Below are 23,822 nucleotides of genomic sequence, written 5' to 3' on the forward strand. Positions count from 1 at the left end.
AAATTACGAAAATTATTCCACGGAAATTTATTATTACCGAGGCATTTCATCATAAGAAATGTTTTCATTATAGACGATTTTTCAACGATGTCTGCCATATTGACTATGTATTAATTGAAATAGATTGTTTGATATATTAATGGACTTGAATCATTATTATCCAGGAACACGTCATTACATAGGAAAGGAAAATAGGGTGGTGTAAGTAAGTTAGCAAACCTGCGTCGGCACAAAATAACTTTGAATGAATCGATCTTTTCTAGAATGTTTGATACTTCAAACAAGTGAAAATAAATTATTAACACTGTATCCTCCCTGACGATTATATGCCAATTTTCTGAAAATGAATCGTTATTCGTAATTAAATACAAATATAATAAGAAAATTATGTGAGTAAATAAATGAAATAAAAAGTTATAAACGTGAAATTAAATTTAATTTCTTTTCATTGTCTATGTTAAAATGAAGATAGGTATTTAATTTTTTTCACGCTCTAAGCATGAAAATTAATCGGTCGACGTATGTACAATAGGTAATATCTCACAAAACGTGGCTTTGCTAGAAGTTTGTTTAAATTGAAAAGCTGTTAAATGTATAAAAATAAAAAAGCAACAACTAAGTTTTATACTTGAGCGAAGGATGTTTGGCTAATCGTCCTGCTGGTTTGTTCCACAGCAGATGTGTCGCTTTCTGCTGTGCTCTTGATGATGACGAATCGTCCTCGTTCGCTGGTTCCTCAGAGGTGCATTCAAAAAATTCCTCTTCTTCCGATTCTGCTACAATCGGACGGAAAACATTGTTTAAATTATACGATCTTATTGTAAAATAGATTTAAGAAAGAAATTAAATACATAATATTTCTTTTTCGTTTCGTTTAAAAAGTAAATAATTAATTTAATTGTTTAAATTTGTATTTCTCTTATTGTATCGTTTTTCCCTTTATTATCTAATTTATTATTTTAATAATATTATTCTGATAATTTACGTCCAAAATGCGGAATATCTTTCAATAGATAAGTTTATAATCGTATTATATTATAAATGTTCACAGCTTGAGAAAGTATCTAATCTATGTATACGTTGCTGCAAAATTCATTATACATGTATAGATAAAAATAAAAAAGAAATTTTAATATAGTACAATTTTATGTAGATACTAAACATAAATTCTACAAATTTGTGCGTACAATTCGATTTCACTGCAAAGATAAAAATTAATAAATTTTCCATCTCAATTTTAGTTTAAAATTTATAACATATACATATGTACATACAAAGCAGATCTTTGAAGAATTACCTGTTTCAAACTCGTCAGTATCTGCACTTTGAGATTTATGCGCCATCTCTTCCCTTGCTTTCTTTTTTTCGATACAACAATTCATCATCTAAAGGAATAATGTTTATTGGTAATTTGAATACTTTACTTACTAAATTTAATAGGAAATCCTTTCGTTACATATTTTTCTCAAATTAATATTATAATAAAATAAATAACAAATTAGTTTTAAACAATCAAGTTCAAGAAAAAAGAATTAACGAAGAATAATGAAAGGATATTACCTGAAGTTTTTGATGCAATATACATGTTCTTACGGAATCCGGGAATCCTGGGCTCACTCTGAAATAAAACAGGTTTATTTATGCAGTTTTTATCATAATTTGGAGCACGATGCACGTTTTGATACAAGATATCAACACTTTGTAATTACATTGATTGCGAAGAACTTTTTGCTTCGTACTAACTGCAAATCATTTTTATTATATAATTATTATGTTCAGTTGCTTTAATGTACAATAATAACTCCATTTCGAGAATATTACCTTTCTACTTTTATATCAAAAGTCCAAGTTCATATCACGTATTTATTTTTTAATACAATCTGAATTTTGTTTACTTCTACGTCAAGTTATTGGAAAACTTTACGATTATGGAACGAATAATAATTGGAAAAATAGTATTTATTTTTAAATAACTATTATCTTTAAATCAATCTTAGATATTTTTATTTGCGAATATTATTTTGTAAATATACAAAAACGTAACGAAAATAACGATGAAAATCGTTTTCACAATTTTCAGTAATATCGTTATGATAAGGAAATAAGAAATCGTGATAATAAGAATAAATTTGTATGATTAAAACGCATCAAGGAATGATTATATATTTGTTTACCGATACCTCAGTTGCCCTTTCGGACCTCGAGGGGCTTCTTCATATAAATCAATGGTTTCATATGAAATTGTAGACAGATCGCCTATGAAAGTGTTTGATGCAAATCAGAAATTTTACAAAATGTTCATATTTTGTTTCTGCAAAGACTTTTCGTGGTGGCAAATAAAGTTCGTTCGAAAGATGTCATCGTCTTCCATATACAGACAAATCTTCATATTATAGCACTCTTACGAGACATATTATTGACACGGTTATATTGGTCAAATTTGAAATCAATCTGGATATGTACATAGAGGCTACAAAATATTTACTAGAAGCATGAAAAGTTTAATAAAAAAAAAACTTAGCATACAGCATAAACAACCATCTTAAGCATGTAATGAAACGAGTATCGAAGCTTATTAATATAACGAATAATTGACTATTCAAATACTTTTATGATCACTGTGAAATACATAGATATCGTACTTGTACCGAATATCTTGTAATTTCTATATATAATTTCGGATTTGTTTCAAAGTTTCGCAGCATAGCCAGAGTGCTACTGGAATTTCAAAATGTTTCGTACAACGCATATAGCGTATCCAGAGAAGGTTTTCATAATCTTATTTTAGTTTTCAATATTTAACTTCGAATACTTTCAATATTTTGGACCAAGTACTATAACGTACTATATCCAATATTAACGTTTTACGTATCCTCGTTGTAACGATTCTTCGATACTGGTTATATATTAGCAGGCATTCGTTGAGCCGTCCCGAATAGAAACGTTAAATAGTCCTTTACTTGACATACGGTGATGCCTAGTGCCCACGAAATATTTTAGGTTGGCCATACCGAGCGTGCCATATATCACTCTGAAAGCGCGCCTACGACCAATCGAACGATCGCGCGAAAAATCAGGACAGTGTTTCGGTAGTTGACGGTCGAAGGATCGATCGAAAATTCGTTTTTCCAAGACCCGTGCACTCTATCCTGCCCTACCTCGACCTGCACTGCTACGGGAGAGAGACGTGCTTCTAGAGGGGGTCGAAGAGCGGCAAATTCTTGCAGTCTAGTGGAAGACCGTGATGCCGATGCTACCGAGCCGAACTTAACGGTTCTCCAGTATCGAACGCGTCGTTGTTCGTGAGTTACGCGCGTTCCTATCGATCTATACACTCGAACAAGAATTATTCGATTAGTAGGTGATTTACGTCGCGAACTATACACGCGTAACACACGCGCGCTAGTAGAGGTAACTGGAAGTATATCACTAGGAGTTTTAAAGGTTCGTTTATCTCGTTTCGAGAACAAGGAACAACAGGTGCCGTCAAGGAAGCGCTTCGATGGCTTCTATCTTGTAACACGTACAAAACAGATTTTTGTTTCTACGTGTTGCGTCCCTTTACGCGATTTCTTTAACAACTGGCTACGAATTTCGGCTTCGCCGGAACACGTCATGGGCCAAAACTGGCTATAAACTAATGCTGACAAATATGAGTAAGTAAATCCTATCTGGATTCTTTTTTTTTTTTTGTATTGGTTTCTTTTTCTTTGAATTATGGGTACCACGTGTAAATATGTACATATATTGGATAATTATGAAATAGCAATTTTATTTTCTTAGATATACACATATGTAAAACATGTACATAAACATGTGCATATTGCCGTATAAAAGAACGTTCTTATTTATTTTTCGTTAGTTTTCTTCCTTTCAATTTATCGTTTCCATTCTTCAAATTTTTCGTAATCGTTACGATTGTTTTCTCCTTAATTTTTGGTAATGATACGAGTGTCTCTGACGCGAAAGAAATTTGAATCGATTTGGTGTTGTTTCTTTTCCTGTTTCTTTTCATAGGAACTTTGTTAGGAGCGTTTTGGATATTTATAAATTATTCCCTAGTTTTGGTTACGTTTAGTTTTCAAATTCGCGTACTCGCGATGTTGCTAAATTTTTAATTAATTTTAAGCTCTTTGTCACGGTGTATGAAAAAACCTACTTATTAGTCATCAACATATTATTATCTATTTTCGAGCGTCGACTGTATAGAAAAGTGAATCGAATATGAATTTTTCAAAGACATTTTGCCCTTGAAATGTGAAATATTCATCTGGTTTCCGTTTTGAGGGATTCTGGATAACCTATACTTTTGTATCTCTATTTGAAAGTAGTTTTTATAATTATTAATAAACCTCTAGTGATATTAATATTGCAATGACGTTTTCCACAGAATTTAACTCTTGCGCTCAATTATAATCGTATACGGTATAGAGGTATGTTGGTTCCGACGATTTCAAAATACTTAACGGTACATACCATCTTCGTCCAAAATCGTTCTCTCGTCTTTTTTACCAACAGCTTACAGCTGAATTAATACATTTCACTAAATCGTTTACTCGTGTAATAACTATTATCCGATCTTTCAAAAATCTATCATATAAGTTAAAAAGAAAAGTAGAAGCAAAGAAATAAATCGGATAAATATTGATTAAATTCATGCCTTATTAATTAAATTCAAGCTCGTTCAAATTCTATGCACGCAACGTATGCAAATTCTATTTTGTACAGCAGAAATGATCGATTATTGTAAATTATTGCTGATTATCGTAGAAATTGAAAAAGGAAATTTAATACGAGTTTCACGACATATTCGTAAGCGTCGTTTAAATTTTATATCGCACGTAACAATAATTCAGAACATCGTAAATTATTTATAATTGTTAGATGAAAAGAAATTGACGTTGAATTTAAATCTCGCTTGAATATATTTTATTCTTTAGATAACGGCAATTCGATCTTGCGTATTTGTTGTATACACGAGAAAATGAAAAGGGTAAAAAATGGAGCGGAAGAAGTTTTAAACGTTGAATTAAAGAACAAACACAAAAATCACGCACAATCGAATCGAAGCCCGTTTCCTATAAACGTGGGTATACCGTTCCCACTATGAGCAAGCGATCATCATCGCCGTCGTCGTCGTCATTCTCATTGTGTTCGTTATTTAGATATAAGAAAAGATAAGATGAAAATTGGCCGGGCACGTGTCTATCCAACAAAAGTTTCCTTCGTGAGATTTTTGTCGATGGCGTTGCATAGTAGACACAGCTCTTCGCTAGTTTGTCCCTACAGCTTGAACGAGTATAGTTATAGCAACAAGTTTCAAAGGGTGAATGCACCTACGCACACACCTCATGGGTATCGTCTTCGGCGTGTACTGGCCGACCTTGAACCATGTACTACACGAGGCCAATATATACAGTGTGTTTCTCGCCTGTTACACCAACGACGTCCACTTTGATCCGTACGAAATTTCCAATCGACGCGATAATTTTCCAACGTTCGAAAAAATATTCCTCGATCAGGTAGAATAGGCTGGATCTTACGTTCTCACGTTTTCACCTTCTCACGTCGGTTTTGCTGATTTTGAAATATGTCCTCAAGGTTTACGTTCTAATGCTTTCTTACGTTGTATATGCGTAGCCGCAGCTCAGCCTTACGTTTCAACTCCGCTATACACGTTGTTTAACGATTTGCTTGACAAATTTTTCTTTTATCACGAAGAATCGTCCAATTTTTCAGTAGCAGCACGCGTACTTGTTACAATATTTATCTAACTACGGACGAGAGAAAGATGCGACGTTCTACGTATCTAATAATCAGGCAATTAAAATTATTACTCTTTGAAAAATTTGTTATTGACTTTGCAACCGGTGATATATCGCTAAATAAATCTGTTTTGATTTTGATTTTAATTTTGGTTCAAATCGAGCATATAAATCTGGTCGAAATCTGGTCGGCAAGGTGTGAAATTTGATTCGATAGACATAAACCGATAATTCGCGATAGTTAGGGTACTTGTTTCGCGTTACAAAGCGTTATTGGCCGTGTAACGTTAGCGTACGATAGCTACGACGTAAAGAGTAATTTATCAAGTTTATCGAGCACCGTTTAGGTACGTTATACGAAAAATAAGCGACTGTCCGTATACTTTTCAGCTGAAACGTACTTAGTGTACGTAACAACGTAGCCAGGATGGGCTTAAAAGATAGACATCTTGGATCTCATCGATTTCAGAATAGCTGCTTCACCCGTGAAAACTTTGTTACCGAGCTCTTTATAACAGAGCCGCCTTTTACGATTCAAGCGGTGTCATTCGGCGGTGCGAAAATGCGCATAATACGCTAACGTTCTCTACTAGCTTCCATTTTTTAAATTACATTCGCGACATCGTCAAGAATAACGGGATCTTTCCGTAAAGAAAAACTTTATTTTTTTTGTTTAGCGGAATTCAATCAATTACTTTGGATGTTGTATAAAAACAGAGCTCTCTCTATCTCTGTAGAGATTCGAACGAATGTTAAAATTACATGGAAAATAGCATCCATTCCATTTACGTTATCGAAAATTATTATATCATATATATCGATCGATTGGCGTCGATAATTAAAAGAGCGCGTATCGAATAAAATAAAATTAAAGGAAAAGAAGTCAAGAAGAAATGGAACAGAGGTTACTGCCTCGATCCGTGAACGATCGTCTTAGAAAAGAAGAAACCTTGAAAAATGTTACGTCCTGTTCCACATAGTTTTACGTTAAAAATGATTATGGAGACTATGATAATTCCGTCCTATCTGGCAACTATTACGAAGAAATTTCTACGATTTGCTCGTGCAAAGACCAACAAGCGTGGCGGTACTGGCTCGCTTGCCCAGTTGCTTGCTCGCCATGACCATCCAACCGTATTCTTCTCTTGCTTCGATTCTTCTATTTCGTTACTTGCACTTCCTACGTCTCCGATAATCGTGTGTAATCCTTATACACGAATAAAAAGCGTTTGATACTCAAACCTCGAACGGGACTTGACGGGCGAAAGAAGCGCCGCGATACTTTGGATTTCGAGACAGAAAGTATAAATGGCTTTTAGAACGGTTGTATGCGAAGTATAAATATCGAGAAAAAAAAGTGCTATTGGCCTTTTCAAAACTAATAAAATTGCTATTAGTAATTTCATTAGCAACGATAGCATTCGATAGCAATGACAAATTATCACCACACGAATATGTATCGATCGTCGTTGCTTTAGATCTCGATAACGTTTTTCGAACGTTACGTTATTTAATTAAGCGTAACTCAAACGCATTACGTTGGTCGTCGAGACTTCTACCTCGATAGCTTTAACGCGGGAAAAGAAATTTTATCATTACGCGGTAATACGCAATTATCTCTAAAGATCTATCGAGAAAATGCACGACATCGACGTTTTCTTACTAAGATAAGCTTAGCGAGATAAATTTTAATCGTAACTGATATTTACTTTCGTCGTCCATCCTCCGCTCGTCGCAAAATTGCTTAAAAGTAACCTTCACCCTGCGTATTTTCAGATTGCGTCCAATTTCTGTCGATACGATCGCGGCAATCGCGTCTCGTAACGGTGCTAACGAAATTCGCAAACGTTTTATACGATGTAACGTACGACGTGCGTATTTTCGCCGGTCACTCCGCATAGACCGTTTATTCCTTCCAACTTCCCCCCTCTATCTCGTCCGACTCGTCGGAAACGCTTCGCGAGGAAATACACGATCGACGAGCATAGTGCACGCGGATTCTATACGTATATCGTATATACTCGGTTGAAAGCAATTCCATTCGCGGTTACTCGTAACTGCATCGTGTTGCGTTCGGAGAAAGGCCGCCGGTCTACGCTCTACTCCGCACGATCGTTCCGTGGTCGAGTTTTTCGCATACTTGGGAAAATCAACCGCAGAAGTGAATGTTAATAAACGAGGGATTTCTCTTTTACGCCGTGAAACCCTGAAACGGGTGAATAAACCAGAATAGCCGACCGTTTCGTCGCTATCGATCGATCGATTCGTCGAGATGGTTTTTCCGTTCTTGCGTCTTACGACCGGAGACGTTCCCAGTCTATCGGAATACGTTGCCGATCGATACCGCGCGATCGTACGCGTTACAAAATTTCTCGTCGACTTTTTTCTCGCTCCAAGATCCACCGAGGCCAATACGATTCTTTGCTACGGAAATACGCGATAACAATCGTTGGAAGAATCGACAGGTTTAAAAGTTGGGAGAACAGAAACGAAACGAAACGAAAGCACCTTCGACGTTAGAAACTAATTTCGGAAAAAAGTTAAACGAAAAGTAAAAACGGTGTTGGGAACGATCGAAAGGAGGACGGCAGTGTCCGATAAAATCGTCGACGAATCGTCAGAGTTAAAAGTTAGTAGTACGCGTTAACCCACATCCCAGGAAGGTCGAGGGAAACTGAGTTTGGCGCGAACGTCGCAGCTCTCATTTCCGCAACCGCTTCTTAACTTCCGTCATCGGACTGCTGGCGTAATTGCGAATGGATTTCGCGTCCGTCGCGATTATCGACGACCATCGGGTCGATAAAAATTCGCCCATTTACCATTCTTTGACGCGTCGCTATTTCGTTACGTAGATCACGCGAAGCTAACGAACGAACTTGAATCGGACACGTACGTCTCTGTAATTCTACTTGTCCAGAAAATATCTTCGATTCGGAGAAAATACGCGTTTCTTCGAGATCAGTCGATGGTTAAATTGGAAAGGAAAATAATTTAGCGTGCTTTCGGATCTTAATCGTTTTTAATATATTTCCACGCTTATATCAGGTTAATCGATCGATACGAAGTATAATAAACTTTGATTTGTTCCGGTCTAGTAAACGCTCGTTACAACGAATTTAACGGTTTTAAAATACTTTGACTTTTCCAGTCTTTGGATTTGTACGTCTCGCGGCGATTGCGCTCGAGAAACCCGATAATCTCCAGAATTTGCATTCTTCTTTTCTTTGTTTCAAAATTTCTTAACGCGATCGCCTCTTGCCAGTCTCTTTTTAAAGCGAGACCGGCTAAGCGTTAGAATTTTCACGAAAGTTTGGCAATCGCTGGAAATACGCTGCGATACGCAGCGATTGATATTAACGCGACATCAAGTAGCTCTCTTAAGTAAAATTATCGTTTTTCCAACTAAGATTTAAGAAATCGTCGCGGTATAATCTATTTTTCCCAAATATTTCGTTTAAACGTAACTAGGCGAAAGCTACGTATCGATTTGCGTAAATATCGCTAAATAAAATAAATATCGCGTAACCGCGTTCTTAAAACTTTGCGAAATCTTTGCCGATTGTGCTAATTATCGGTGATAAGCATCGTTCGATTTCCTGTTCAAAGGAAGAAAGTACAAAGAAAGGTGAAAGTACTATTGTAGTTTTGCCAGAATTAAATACGTTAATTGATACTTTCGCGTAATATTAATTACGGTTTTACGATTCCACCGAAATTCTCAAGTTTCACAAGCTACGGCGCGTTGAATTCTTTTTACACGACGGACCATTTTTTTTTTTTTTTCAAGACGCTTGCTAACACGATCTTCCCTCGCAATTACGTTCTCCTTTCGTTACGATGAAAATTACGTTTCTCCGATTCCGCGAGGTTCTTACATTCAAAGGGGATGAACTTCGATTCCATAAAAGAAAGAAAAAAGAAGAAAAAGAAAAAGAAAAGAAAGAGAAGAAAGAGAAGAAAAAAGGGAAACAGTTCTTTCCGGAGCTATCGCGTTTATCTTAGGAACACGATATCTCGTATTTGGGGGCTGTAGGTGAACTTTTACGACTCACTGCGTACGTATACGTTCGATACGTAATGCCATTGATTCGACGATACTCGGTGGCGGAGAAACGCGGCGACGGAGACGCGACAGCGGGTGAACGACTCGGGAGAAAGATTCACAGTTACAAAAGCGATTGCTCTACTGGCTGCGACGGTTTTTTGAATCCGGTAATTAGCACGATGACGATCCTACGTTTCCTAGTTATTGTGCCTCCGTTTTTTCCCTATGCGCGTTTCACGTTCGGTCGTCCATTGTACGCGGTATTCTCACGACGCGCAATCAAACAAACCGACATTGCGTTCCTCCAACGTAACTCACGACGGATTCTTCTTTCCGCGGCGTAGAAGATTTTCTAACTCGTCTCCGACCCGATCTTTCGTATCTTTCTTAGGTTTGTCGATAATCGAGTTTTACCAAACTATCGTTTATCGAATTATCGGTAGTAATTTTATCGGTACAGTTGTTCGATAATTGATCTGCCAGTAGATCGATAAACGATGGCGAAAGTAATTTTACCGTCGTTCGAACAGATCGGTAATTGCCGAATCACCGATGTTCGCGTAAATGCATATTTCGACAGAGCGAGAAACCAAAGGTAAATAAATATTTCTATCGGCTCGCAGACACGACGCGTCGTCTTTTATCTTACATTTTCGAGCAACGCGCGCGCGTTTCGCGTATTTGTTAATCGCTTCGGTTCGTCATAGATCGCACGGAATCGCGTATGTCGCGATTTTCAGCGGCCAGGATAACTCGTCGATCGAGTTTATCGCGTCGTTATTTGTTTCCAAGTCTTGTAAACCGAATTTCGCGAAATTCTCTCATCCAGCGATCGATCCTTGGTTCGACGAGACTTTTATCCTAACGTATACGTTATTTTGGTTTTTACACCTACTCGCGTATACGTACTACGACGATATCGTTATTACTATTATTATTATTATTATTATTACGAATATATATATCGTTATAAAGGTAGCGCAATACACGCTAAGAACACGCGTATACGCGGCGCCACGTCGAGCGTCGAAGGGTTAATGTCGTCGCGTTACGCCGTGACAGCGTAACCAATGTCACCGTCGCGTCGCGGAGTAACACCGAGTCGACCGCTTTCGATTCCACCGCGATTATATTATATCACGATATTTGCACTCGTTGAGAAACTGGACGCGCGTCTCGCGCTTCATTTCTCGAACGAACGACGATGCTCGATCGTTCGGAGACAAGCGGAACCAATGGAACGGCAATCGCGGGAATAGCGCGTTGCGTTACCGGTAATATCCTGCTGTCCGGTTCGTACACGAGCGGCGGCGTCAGAGGGAAACGCGTCTTTTCTCGTCGTTCGACAGTTTCCACTATGCAATTTCCAATTACGAAACGAACCTTGTATCGCGCCAATCGAATTCCACTTGCGCGCCGATTCGCCCGTTTCTAGGCTCGCGCGCGTTACGTTTCCAAATGTTACCAATTTTATACGTAATTAATTTTGTTTACTTTCACCTTCGTCGAGAAAAACGGTAAAAAGATGGGAAGATACGGCGTTAGAAAAATAACACGTTCGATAAAATCTAGGTGAAATGGCAAAAACGGCAGGCTTCGATTCTCTTAATTCCTTCCGCGAATACGTACTCGACGATACTCGCGCCGATTTGTCGGTACGAACGAACACGAATAGAAATTTGGCGAGAAAGCGCGTTTTTAGCTCGTTGGGCTACGCCGGTCGGTCGGATACGCAAAATTCGACAGGCGTACGAAGATCTAAGGAAGAGAGCAACGTTCCGAGAGACGATAGCATCGGGGATCGAGCTGGCATTGATACCGAACAATACCGAGGTCTCTGTCACACCCGAGAAAACTCTTGCCGTAACGCGTTTGCTCGCGAGATGGAGCGGTTAACAGTACTCGCATGGTTTGTTTCGCATACTGTTCCAACTGGTAGCACGAACCGTTACACGAATATGGAAAGTCCGGCGATTCGCCAACAAAAGTACTTGGTACGCACGGTTCGCCGTATAAAATCCGACGATATCCACCTCCTAATATCGTTCCTCTTCTCCGTTACGTTCGTACCTTTTTCTTTGGTGGTTTCAAGGCAAATTTCGTTGGATTAAGATTTTATTTGGTATTTATATTTGGTATTATATAATATAGTTTCGCGGATCGTAAAATTTAATCGCGTTAATTGCATCGGTATCGTTAAATTTGGCATCGACCATTGGTTGGTCAGTCGTCGATCATTTTCCTATTTCGTTTCCTACAGATTCCAGCGTATTTGAAACGACTTTAGAACCATCGACGTTACAACGGAAATTACAAGGGAAGTGCGATGACGCTACAAGTTGCAAGATATTCGACGCAATTCTATATCAAAGCGAAATATCAAACTGTTTCGTATAACCGGTACAATACTAGGTAACCGGTAGATACTAATTTTCTACCGTATATATTCGAATACTTTGGCGAGTCACTGTATCCAGCTTCCGCTTCGTATCGCAACGGGAAACTAATCGAGCAGCCTGATAAAACGCGTTTTTATGAAAAGTCGCGGCCTGCCACCTTTTCGCGTATCAAGCGTAAATTGCTTTACGACTCGCGAACTTAACGACGAGTTGGCCCTAGCTGGAATCCGTAGGAACGAGATTAAACGAACGAGGAGAGCGGTGTTTGAAAAAACGTAAAACGATACCGTGAGAAAAGGCTATTTACGCGTGACCAACATCGACACTGGGTGAACCGGCGGTTAACAGCAACGTCGTATCGACGTTCCAAAGCGCGCTCTATCTTGCATAAATCTTCGTTAATAACGCGCTGGTGGATATATTTCGCTCGTAGGAGCAAAACGGAACACCGAAAGAGAACGAAAGTGAAAGGCGCGAATTCCGTAGGCAACTACGCGCCGACTAAACGCGTGTCTCCTATATTTCTCCATGTATCGCCGGATGAATGAAACAACGAGGCATTTTGCACGCAGCGTAAACGCGTAACCGTAAATCGCGGGCAATTTCCGCGCGAAAACCTCGAACTCTCCGTGGTGGTTCTCCGATCTCGTCGAGGTCGGAAAATCTACCCAGAGAGCTGCAAGAATTCGGTACTTTTGCACGATCCAGCTAAAAATTTCACGAATCCCGTCACGAATCGTCGCCTGCCGATGATGACCAACGACGCCGATGACGTTCGTTCGTAAGGAAATACAAAAGTTATCGTTCGTTCCGCGTACTTGGAAACGGTCGAGATAGGCGTCGAAGTCGGAAACAAGAATTTATTTATAAAATTTCCCATGGCTTTCGGAAAGTTGTCGCGGCTTCGGACCGAGCCGCCGACGGGCGTATCGAGAACACGCAGAATTTTATCGTCGGACGATAATTTGTTCGTTGTTGGATCGTTGGAGACGAAAGGCGAGCCGGTCAAGTACGTCGCTGGAATGCCAGCGCTCGTCCTACCAAATGATCTCGGACGCGCGCGTATTCGCAAATACCACGCGACAAAGAATAACTTTCACCCGATCGTTGCTTTCGATGTTTAGAGAGAACAAAATCGCCCAACTGCCTCGATTTGCCTGACGTTTTTTCCCTATATCCTGTCGCGTGCACGGACATCGAATACTCGCGGAATTCTCCGATTCGTTTTCTCGTTTCTTTGGACAATTTTTTATTTTTATTTCCCCTGCTTCGAGACGATATATACTTTTCTTTTTGTTAGAGACGCTGTCGCCTTCGACCTTGTTATCGAGCAGAACGCGTCGATCCGGCCCAAGCTACCATCCACCGATACGTCTCTTCTTCGTTTATTATTAAAAACGATCGTCATCGATGAATCGACGATCCTAACTTTTTCGCTCGACTTCTTCTCTCGCTGTTTTCGCGATACTTTGCACAGCCGAGCGACGATCGTATGCGTGGAAAAAGGTTGTTCGAAATCTTGACCTCGATAACGTATTTCAAGGTGTATCCTATCGTCTATTCTGCCATCTACCTCGTAGTAACGAGCAAATCGAATCGAATTTAACAAGTATACGTGTACGCGCCAATTCTAAATCGCGCGTGACGTTGGAAAAGGTCGATATTTTTCTGAAAAATATAAATACCATCCCACGATAATAGCAGCGAGGTTTCTCTGTCAAGGCAGCAACTATCGTAATAACTATTCCGAGTTAGGTTCTGTCACAGTCTGATAACTAGACGTATTATGCGCGTCGGGCAGCGCGATATCAATATCGAAATATCACGCTTTACCGGTAAAATTTGATACCTCGTCGAATGGATTTTCAAAGGATGGAAATTATTATCGCGTCGGTCGTATACGATTTGCACGCTCCTAAGAATCGAGTAACTGGTCGAATCCACGGCAACGTTTTTCTTTCGCTCGACAACCCTTGATCGTACGTTGGACTTTTAAGCGCCGATCGGTATCGTCGAGTCGTTGCTATCGACGGTCGTAACAGTTTTCGCAAGTATTCGCGAGTAATCGGTAAAAGTATTTCTTTAAATTACGCAACCTGATCCAAATCTGATTCCACCACCTGTCGTGGCCATTTACGGTCCAAAGACACCGTCGCAGTTAACCAGGCTTGGCCATGTTTCCTTCGAAAGAAAATAACATTTTCGAATAATTTCTCGTTCGTGCGATCCTGTTGAAACAACAGGATCAGGTAACGAACGAGATCTGACGCGAGAGGTTACTTTATTCGAACGAGCAAATTTCTGCTCGACCATCGATAAACCCAGATTCGACGAATTTTTGTAACGTAACCACGCTTGCTCTCGAAATTGTTCTCGCTTCGAACGTTTCTGCGTGCGGGAAAAATCGACCACCACCCTGTGGCAAACGAAGAGAATCTGCTCTCGGTGTAACAAGCCTATAGCCAAACACGCGTTACTCGAATAACGCGGAATAACAACAGCCTCGTAGTCGAGACTCGACGCCTACCGAATCTCTCCGACCAAAGAAAATATTTTCCTTCGATCGCGTTAGTTCCACGCCGATAGTTGGTTTATCGCCGATAATTCGATCGACGGATGTGCGCTCGAGTGCGATTACCGCTGCAACACCGATGTAGACGGATTTAGCGAATCGTCTCAACGAATCGTTCGTGACAACGGCTGTTATTAATTACCAAGGGAAATTGGCCGAGCGATAGACGATCGCGATAATGGTATAATATGGTATAGCGAGTGGTACGCGCTCCTGTGCTCCCATTAACAAGTATTCCGAGATGCAACGCCGTGACGAGCACGTTAATTAATTAGGTATTCCGATCTGTTCTTATTCCGTTTCCCTGAACCCGTAATAAGACTCGAACCGTTGACTCCGCTCTAGAAATTCGACCATCTTGCCTACCGAACAACTTCCGGCATCTTTTAACTCTACATTACGCCGCCGCTTATTAGTCTCGTTAAGCTTTAGGCTACCTACCGCTAGACTATGCGAGTTTTCAGAACGACGACTCTACCCCGCGTATTTACCTATTTTTCAAACAAAATTTTACCCAACGCACCGCTCAATATTTCCATAAATACGCGCTGTTTGTCCTTACGTACCAACGTACCACCAATGTTTCTAATATCGCGCGTAACTGTTTGCGATATCGCATAGACGTAGAAGAAAGGAGACGCGTAACAGTAACAAACAGCGGCAAACGATCGAAATCGAACAAAGGTTTCGTCTCTTAATGGATTTGAAAATCCATTAAAATTTTTTCGCTGGAAATAATTTTGCTTCTCGAGGATTTTATACCGTTCTTCAGTTCCTATTTGAATAAAACTCGTCTAATCGAAGATCCACGTCCTAGACTTTATACGGAAAGAAAGATTCCCACGTGCGCGTACGCGTACGCGTTATTAAAATTGAACTCGATCGACGAGTTATCCAGGTAACTTAAATCGTCTTTCGTAATTTGTTTTAATCGAGAAATCGACTATCCGGCCTTTGTGAAACCAAACCGCGCATATTACAGTAACGTCACGTTCCATTTTACGAATATCCTCGAAACGTATAAATTAAACGGAGGAAAGTATAGGTAAAATTTAGTTGTCAGCGGTAGATACGGAATCATCGAGGCGTAGAAAAATGCGACAACCCAGTTGAGCAGGTGATTACGATTCTCCTTTTACCGTGCGATTAACATCTATCTTATTATTTTAATTGAGAAACGATTCGGATTCGTCTTACAATTTATTACTATAATTCCGATTAATTTCCATTTCTAAATTATAGAAAATTTCATTTCCATAAAGAAATCGACTCTCTCGGATCGAACTATCTACCCTCGTTGTATCAACGTCGATGCTCTATTTATCTTTTTAACGCAATTTCGGCGCCGATTTAAAACGGGCATAAACGACGAAAGAAACGGGGTAATAACTTTTTTCATCCTTTTTCATCCTTTCGAAGAAGTCGGAAAAATGTCGATTATGCTACCTTCGCGATTTTCCTATAGTTCGTAATGATACGACGATATATCGTAATAGATGCCGGATAGATATAGCTTAAAAGTAAGCGGTAAATCCACGAGTGAATTCTCTCGTTAAGCGACCAACCAACGATTCGTTGCCACGATTTTTACAATTTTTCGAAAATACTTCGTATCGTTGCCATTAGGTCCGTTCGACGAACGACTTACTCGTCGATCTTATCGGATCGTAGACCGAGGGAAATAAAGTTCGAGTTTAAGCTAAAGGTTCCGTCGTGCAACGATTCCCTTTCTATCAGCCACTCTGCACTTTCCAATATCTCTGGAAAGAATGTCCGAACAATTGTACCGATCGCAACCTTGATCTTATAGAACGTTCCAAGCAACTATGGCTATTCTCCTCGCTGTTAAATATATACGTGCTAGGGGAGACAAGTTGCGAAAGAAACGCGCAGCAAGTTTTCTCGCAACTTTTTCCGCGTTTACGGAAAACTTCGAATCGGTTAGAAGCGAAACGCTCGAAAGTTTCACCGACTTTGGTTACGATATTAACGCGACTAAACGATGAAAACGTTTCTGGTTAGCGACTGTACCTCGAGCACGATAACCGACGAACACGATCCTACCAGATGCAAACACTTTCGCGAACCGTGCCAAACGCACGCGCTAACTTTCGTATACGTTCGCAGAATCGTTGAAAATATCGTCGACGTTGCCGCGAGAATACTCGTACGCTCTGTCCAAACGTAGGAAAATTCGAATAGAAAGAAGAGCGGTAGGCCGACGATCTCGGTAGGAATTCGTACACCGTTGGTCGACTGGCATCGATAGAACCCATATCGGCGCGAGGACGTACGTTTACTCCGGCCATTGACTCGTAACGGGTTCGGTCTATGGACCCTGGTTCGTCGCGGTTCGTTTAGACTGCGCAACTTTGGTCCGCTCGTGCGTTATGGTTCTCGATAACCGTTGTATCCCAGTCCTACGTTCCACGTATATATCGGCCGTTCGTCCTTTCCGCGTCTACAGACCCATATTCGGTCGAGCGAGAACGTACGATCGACGAAAAATCGAACGAAACGACCACCTTGTACCGTCGACTAGCTCTATGCTGCGCGTCTCGGCGATCGTGGTACGGACGGCGAGTGGACGATTCCGCGTGGCAGGATAATTAAATGTTTTCGTAGCGCGCTTCCTTCTCCGTAGAATCGAATTTCAAAGTATCGGATCGGTTACGAACGAGCGATCTCGGCGGCCGACCGTATCCTATACGCCAAAGTACGTGGAAAACGTGGAACAAGAGTTTTTTACCTTTACTGCGCCGAAAAATATACGCGTACTCGATAAATTTTCGATTATTCGCCGCTGTCCAAATCAGCCCGGTTCTACTTTTAAACTTACAAGTGTACGCAAACTTTGTTCTACTTTTTCCACGTTGTTTCGATCGCTGTATTTCGAGTGGACGTAGCGACCCGTTCCAAAGTTGGCGAGCTCGCGCACTGCCACACCACTCGACGTAATCGCGGGAATACGAGGAATTGCGCGGCGCGAGTTTCGAAATTGCGCACGCACCTTGCTCGCTGGTAGCCACGGGATCGTGTATTCGATCGAGTTCGATATCCCAGTTCGCTTCGCGGGCTTCGAACGCTACTCGTCCGACTTTCCAACGATAAGAACCCAATATGACATCGTCTTCGTAACTTGCCACAAATTCCGCTTCTCCTTCGTACCGCTTAGTCGCGTTACTATCAGGGACAAAAAGTAACAGCCGTTTGTCAAATTTTTACGAAAAATTAAAAAAAGAATACGAGATAACGATCGTCAAAGTTTCGAACAAATGCCAGCAAAAAAGGCCGACGTTTAACCATTATAAACGACCAAACAAACGTTTCTTGATCGTCGACACGCGATTTGGTTATTGCACGGAAATCCACGTATTCGATCTCGGTGACGTTTCTTCGTTTCCCAAACTACTCGAAGATCGTTTCTCCAGCCTATCGCTACGCGTACCACTTTCTCGGCCGAATTTACCCCCTCGAAAGGAAAAACGAGTAATCGTTTTAGGCAACCGTTAGAAATTGCGATATATGGAAGACGCGCGAATATATTCGACCGACTGCCAGTTACTACCGAACGTCGACTAGTCGCATCGAATTTGGCGAATCGTAGTTCGAGCTTATAGGATTTGGAGATGGAAAATTGCGATAGAGAGATTAAGGTTCGTTCGTTAAGGATTACGCGTATTCCGCTAAAAAGATTCAAATTTGTTCAGTACGCCTCTCTGTTGTCGTTAATGCATCTTTCGGAACAAAGTTGGTATATTTGTCGGAGAAAAAGAAAGAAAAATCGGGTCTGACGAGATGGCAATATTTTCAGATATACGTCGAACGGTGTTGCTGCTACTCGAAAGCATAATCGCAATCGTGGCAGCAACCTCCAGCTGTCCATGGGCGCAACACGTAGTCGATCTCGAGAGTTCCTGCATCTGCGACTACAACCTGGCCAGGGAACTTTCGGTACAATGTGACATCGTCGATTACGAGCAACTTCTATCCGCTATGCGGCGTCACGTTTCCAAAACCACCATAGACCTATTCTACGTCAACAACAGCACCATAGGAATCTTGAGGAACGATTCGTTCTCATCCGTGAAAATCAACAACATGCAATTATCTGGCTGCCAAATCAAAGGTATCGAGGCGCACGCGTTTAGGGGCCAGGAAAGCTGTTTGAAAAGCATCAATCTGAAAGACAACGAATTGACCGAGATTCCCAGCGAGACGCTGAAAACTCTAAAGAATCTCACGGTACTGGATCTTTCGATGAACAAAATTACGAGGGTGAACGACGACACCTTCGCGGGATTAAAGTTAGTTACGTTGAAACTTTCCGACAACGAAGTTACTTTGGCGCCTGGATCGTTTCGAGGATTGGAGAGGTCGTTGAAAAATTTGAATTTGAAGGGAACCAGGCAGAAGAAGGTTCCCGAAGCGCTTAGAGGTTTAAGGACACTGGCGTTTCTCGACTTGTCGCAGAACAGTATCAGAGAGTTGCCCGGCTCCGCCGGTACCAAAGCTTTCGAGGGATTGGATTCGTTGACCGGTCTGAATCTCGAGAGGAACTTGATACAAAATATCGGATCCGATACGTTTTATGGTATCAAGCATACTTTGAGCTCGTTGAGCTTGTTGAACAATCTTATTCCCGACTTTCCCACGGCTGCCATCAACAGCGTTCAAGACCTAAGGGTGAGTTTCGACGATATTTTCGGGTTTGTAGTCCCGTCGGACAGTAGTCCCGACGAACGTCGACCGAGATGAGATTTGCGAAATTTCAATTCGCCGATAGCTTCGTATCACGCGGACGGCAATCGCTTGTTTAACTCGATTGTTTACGATTCAAACGTAACGAAGAGCGAAATAAGAAAGCGTAAAGCGAAACTCGGACGTTTGATAGTTCATCGTCAATGACAACGTCGATGGAATAAATCGATTTTTCTATAGTTCTCCGCAAACTACAAACTCCCTCTTCTCTCTACGAGTACAACCGAGTTTTCTCCGTCTATACGCTTGAAACCTAACAAATAACAAAATGATAACGTAAAGTAGATAGAATAATTCGAATTTCTTACGATTTTCCAATCTCTGTCCTGATCCAGGTGCTGGATATAGGATTCAATCTGATAACGGAGTTGCCGATAAACGCGTTTCAAAAGAATCCGTCGATAACTTTGCTAGCGATCGATGGAAATCCTTTGTCAACCGTTCCGGAGGAAGCTCTAGCTCGACTAAACGGAACGCTTCGAGGTCTGAGTTTAGGAGGCCGATTTCTGGTCTGTGATTGCAGATTACGGTGGATCGTCGACTGGATAAAAACCAGAGACTTGCAAGTCACTAGTCGGGAACGCAAGCCGCAATTCTGCGGAAGTCCGCAAAACTTGCAAGATAAAAGCTTTTACAACATCGACACAGCAGGTGATATACGATTAATTAACGGTTAACGATCGTTAACGTTAGAACGTTAGTGGTAGCACGTTAGTGGTAGAACGTTAGTGGTAGAACGTTAGTGGTAGCACGTTAGTGGTAGCAGATGTGTTATGTCGTGTAATGCCGTAAAATGCCGTATATCCGCCGTTAACCCTTTGCACTGCGAATTTTATTTCGAATTTCGTTACCAACAGCTCCCAACGCTTTCGAGCGTTTTATTTGAAATTTACCTCGACTAAAAAATAAGACGATTCAAATAAATAGACGAAGAAACAAATTCGCTTAAATATCGGTTTTACTCGCGCTATTGTTGTGTCTTGTCATTTTCAAGCGTATGATATACCTTGAAACAATTTCCAGGATGCGATCTTGCTTTTCTTTCGCACGTTTCACAAAAAAAAGGTGGCACTGAAAGAACGTCGGACTCGACGAAGCAGCTCCTGAGATAAAAACTGCCGTCGAGTCATACCCGACACGAAAGTGCAAAGGGTTAAAGGAACCGATACTGTAATTCGAGATAAAGCGATCCGTCAAAAGTTTCCAACGTGACGAGCAAAATATACTCTTTGCCTTTACTTTTGCGAATGGAACGCGTGACGGCAGGTGATTCTACTCCCTCGGATCGGTGCACATCCACGTGCAACGATAGACGCTATTTTCCCTGCGTCTGGATCCGATATACGTGTGCCGTGTATAAGCGCTAATGGGACTTTAACGATTCTCCCAAGAGAATGATCGACTCGCGATTCGCGTAACTCCATATTTCGCACTCTTCTTCTTCGCGATCGGCACTGTACGATGAAACAGAGAAAATCATGCTCGAGGTCAATTTTGTGGTTCGCCTTTTTAACGGATCTCCGCCGATCCGAACGCGTAGAATCGCCTTTTAAAGCCACGACGAATAACGTGAAAAACCAGACATACGAAATCATGCAATTTGTATGAAAAAATACGCTTCAAAAATATGCTAACCATAACGGTATTCCGATTGTAAGAAATGTTTGTATCTTCATCTTATTATCTGTTATTATTTTACCTACCGATATATAACGATATATCGCTATATCGTGTCTCGTTTGTTTTCTTATAGATTAGAATTTTTTTTCCACGGTGACCAGCTCGTAGTTTTAGACCAGGTCGGTTTTAGTTTTAGCCGAGACGTCCTCCGTATACTCTATCCAATTATTATTATTATTATTATTCACAGAAATGACCTGCGAAAGAACTCCAGAGATAATCGGAATCGGAACGGTAGAAAGCGTGGACACGAGAGAACCTACAGGATCCGCTATAGTAGCCAACGGTTACAATCCAACCACTCGACCGTCGATTAACCTACCTACTACTACTGCAACAACTACGACCGTATCAACGACAGCGCTTGTATCTTCCACAACGGAATTCCAAAAAACCGAGACACCATTTTCCACTACACCAAGAACCGTCACCAACAGGCCAACCGTTGCGCGAACAGGAAACGTGGTGATAATGAGGACCACACCAACCCCGCCGAAACAAATTCAGGATCAATTGCAGCAACATCAACCAAGACCACCCTTGGTACTTGGTTCGCCACTTTATAAATCAAAATTCACCGACAAAGATATTATCGTCAAGGACGTACTCAGACAAGATAACGCAGTGATTATATACTGGGACACGGAAGCGACGAATATTTTAGGTTTCAAAGTAATTTATAGATTGTTTGGCGACAGTAGTTTCAAGCAGGCACCGCCTTTGGAGGCCAGTGAACGTGAATTCAAAATCAAGAACGTTCCTTCGCAGGTAAAATTATTTTCGCTAGCTTACAGCATTTATTCCTGTAATTTAAAGAGGTTGCCGCAAACGTTGCTTCCACTTTTCAATCATCTCGATAAATCGATAAAACCACTTCTCCGAAAGCGTTATAAATGCATAGTCGACTAAACGTCTTGTCCTATCTAAACGTATCAAGCACGATACATATGCGTACAAGAGTGCGAAAGTTTATTACTAGGAATGTTAATCGACTATGAATTCGTCAAGGACAACTCGTTAAGGACAAAACGTTGAAACAACGTTTGCAAGCTGCGCAATTATCGAAAAATCATAAGTAAACATTTTAATAATTTACGCATTTTGAAAAACCCGTTTCCTCCTTGTGTATTTGTAATAATAAATTATAGTTTTCTATATACGTTTTATCTCGCAGGAATGTATCGTAGTGTGCGTAGTATCGTTGGAAGAAACAAACATCACTCCTGCAAACGTGCCCTACAATCAATGCAAGGAGGTAAGAACGGAAAACTCGCCTACGTCCAACATGGATAAAATTACTATCGCTGCGAGTGCAGCCATATGCGCCACTATAGTGGTAGCAGTGATAATATTTATTGTTGCGAATCGGCGAAGGGCCAGAAAACTTCATACTCTTCACAGTATTGATCAGACAAAAATGGGAGGACCCATTACTGGTTTACCTGTGAATTGTTGTTCCAACGTTGGTCCGACACCCAGCCCTGGTGGGCCGTTGTCATCAATGGCGACACTCAGTGCTTATAATGCTCAAAAAGAATGGGATCAAGTATCTGCATACAGTAACAGAAGCATACCAAGGCCAAGGATATTCCCCGTTGATCGACAAGGTATAAGAAAACAGAAAAAGAGAAAGAAGAAAGTTTCAAGAGTATAAATATTAAACGAACTTGTATATAGAATACTGGAATACTACAGATATATATAATATAGAATACCATTGTAGAAGAAAGATATTCAATTTGTTATAAAAATTTATACATATATATATTTTAGAACAGTCTGTTTCTAGGTTCGATAACTAGAGCTTCTTGCATCGACGATGTCAGATCACAGACAGGACATTACAGCGGAAAAGTATCGACTCGTTCCGTAGTCGATGGACAATCTCAGCACAGTTTCTCTAACACATCGACGAGATACTTTGCAAACAACACTTTGACTTCCAATCTCGCTAACACAAGATCAGGTGAGATTTTCCTGACCAACTTATCCGATACGTAAAACAAATAGACGCATCTGCCGCTTCTTAATGTAATATTTCGTTTTGTCCAGAATTGAGACAATCTCGACAATCTTTGGCCGCAGCTTCTGACAGAATATCGCGAACGAACTTCTCACCCAGTCACGTGCCACCGCATTCTTCGTCTAGAAGGCAAAGGCCAAGATCGTGTAATCGAACACTGGAGCAAAACCCACCAAGACCAGGTAGCAGATACAGCATAGCCGATTCAACGCACACCCTTAATAATTACGAAGAGAACAATTGGACCGATCATGATATGGACATATACATGGCACGTAATCCAACTACGAGGACTGGTCTTATGCCTCTCTGATTCCACACATTGTATGTGCGCGGTTTTGCTCAAACGTGTTCAGTGACATTCTTTTTCTTCAGACCGCTTGAACTGCTCTCACTCACGTAGTTGTAATATATAACGTGACGTTTCAAAAGGTTCAGAGATTTATAGATAGAATAGCGTTGACATAGTATCAATGTTAAATTAAAGACCTGAGACCTATGTTATTACAAAAATTACTGTGTAATAGATGTATTAACATAGTAACATGGAGGATACGTTACAAACGTGTAGCTTTAA

General features: G+C 40.7%; 2 protein-coding genes across 5 annotated transcripts in view; one reads left to right on the forward strand and one right to left on the reverse strand.

Moving 5' to 3' along the window:
• Window positions 1-23,822, reverse strand: part of Rab3GAP1 (RAB3 GTPase activating protein subunit 1) — a 33,660-nt gene that overhangs the window by 5,399 nt on the left and 4,439 nt on the right. For 2 of the 3 annotated variants that reach the window (XM_033339388.2, XM_076620642.1), the window contains 3 exons: window positions 1,561-1,618; window positions 1,298-1,385; window positions 629-776 (listed from right to left, as the gene is read on the reverse strand). In XM_033339388.2, the coding sequence (XP_033195279.2) occupies window positions 629-776; window positions 1,298-1,385; window positions 1,561-1,618 (294 nt within the window). The remainder of the gene's footprint in view (window positions 1-628; window positions 777-1,297; window positions 1,386-1,560; window positions 1,619-23,822) is intronic. The other variant, XM_033339389.2, reaches the window with a different exon arrangement.
• haf (leucine-rich repeat and fibronectin type-III domain-containing protein hattifattener) lies at window positions 3,094-23,763 on the forward strand. 2 transcript variants are annotated; one of them, XM_033339391.2, is made up of 7 exons: window positions 3,094-3,656; window positions 18,596-19,467; window positions 19,878-20,193; window positions 21,413-21,990; window positions 22,397-22,829; window positions 23,012-23,188; window positions 23,275-23,763. In XM_033339391.2, exons 1-7 carry the CDS (start codon window positions 3,641-3,643, stop codon window positions 23,556-23,558), a joined length of 2,676 nt encoding a protein of 891 aa, XP_033195282.2. In that variant the 5' UTR covers window positions 3,094-3,640; the 3' UTR covers window positions 23,559-23,763. The 2 variants fall into 2 exon arrangements, with proteins under 2 accessions (XP_033195282.2, XP_076476758.1); XM_076620643.1 differs by lacking the exon at window positions 3,094-3,656 and adding an exon at window positions 18,498-18,531.

The sequence above is a fragment of the Bombus vancouverensis genome, chromosome 8, assembly GCF_051014615.1.
Source record: "Bombus vancouverensis nearcticus chromosome 8, iyBomVanc1_principal, whole genome shotgun sequence".
Taxonomy (NCBI): domain Eukaryota; kingdom Metazoa; phylum Arthropoda; class Insecta; order Hymenoptera; family Apidae; genus Bombus; species Bombus vancouverensis.

Bases quoted from the DNA above. Each gene is read 5' to 3' on its own strand.
- haf (XM_076620643.1), top strand. The intron at 21,991-22,396 runs GTAAAATTATTT...TTTATCTCGCAG, and splicing joins TCAAGAACGTTCCTTCGCAG to GAATGTATCGTAGTGTGCGT. The intron at 23,189-23,274 runs GTGAGATTTTCC...CGTTTTGTCCAG, and splicing joins TCTCGCTAACACAAGATCAG to AATTGAGACAATCTCGACAA.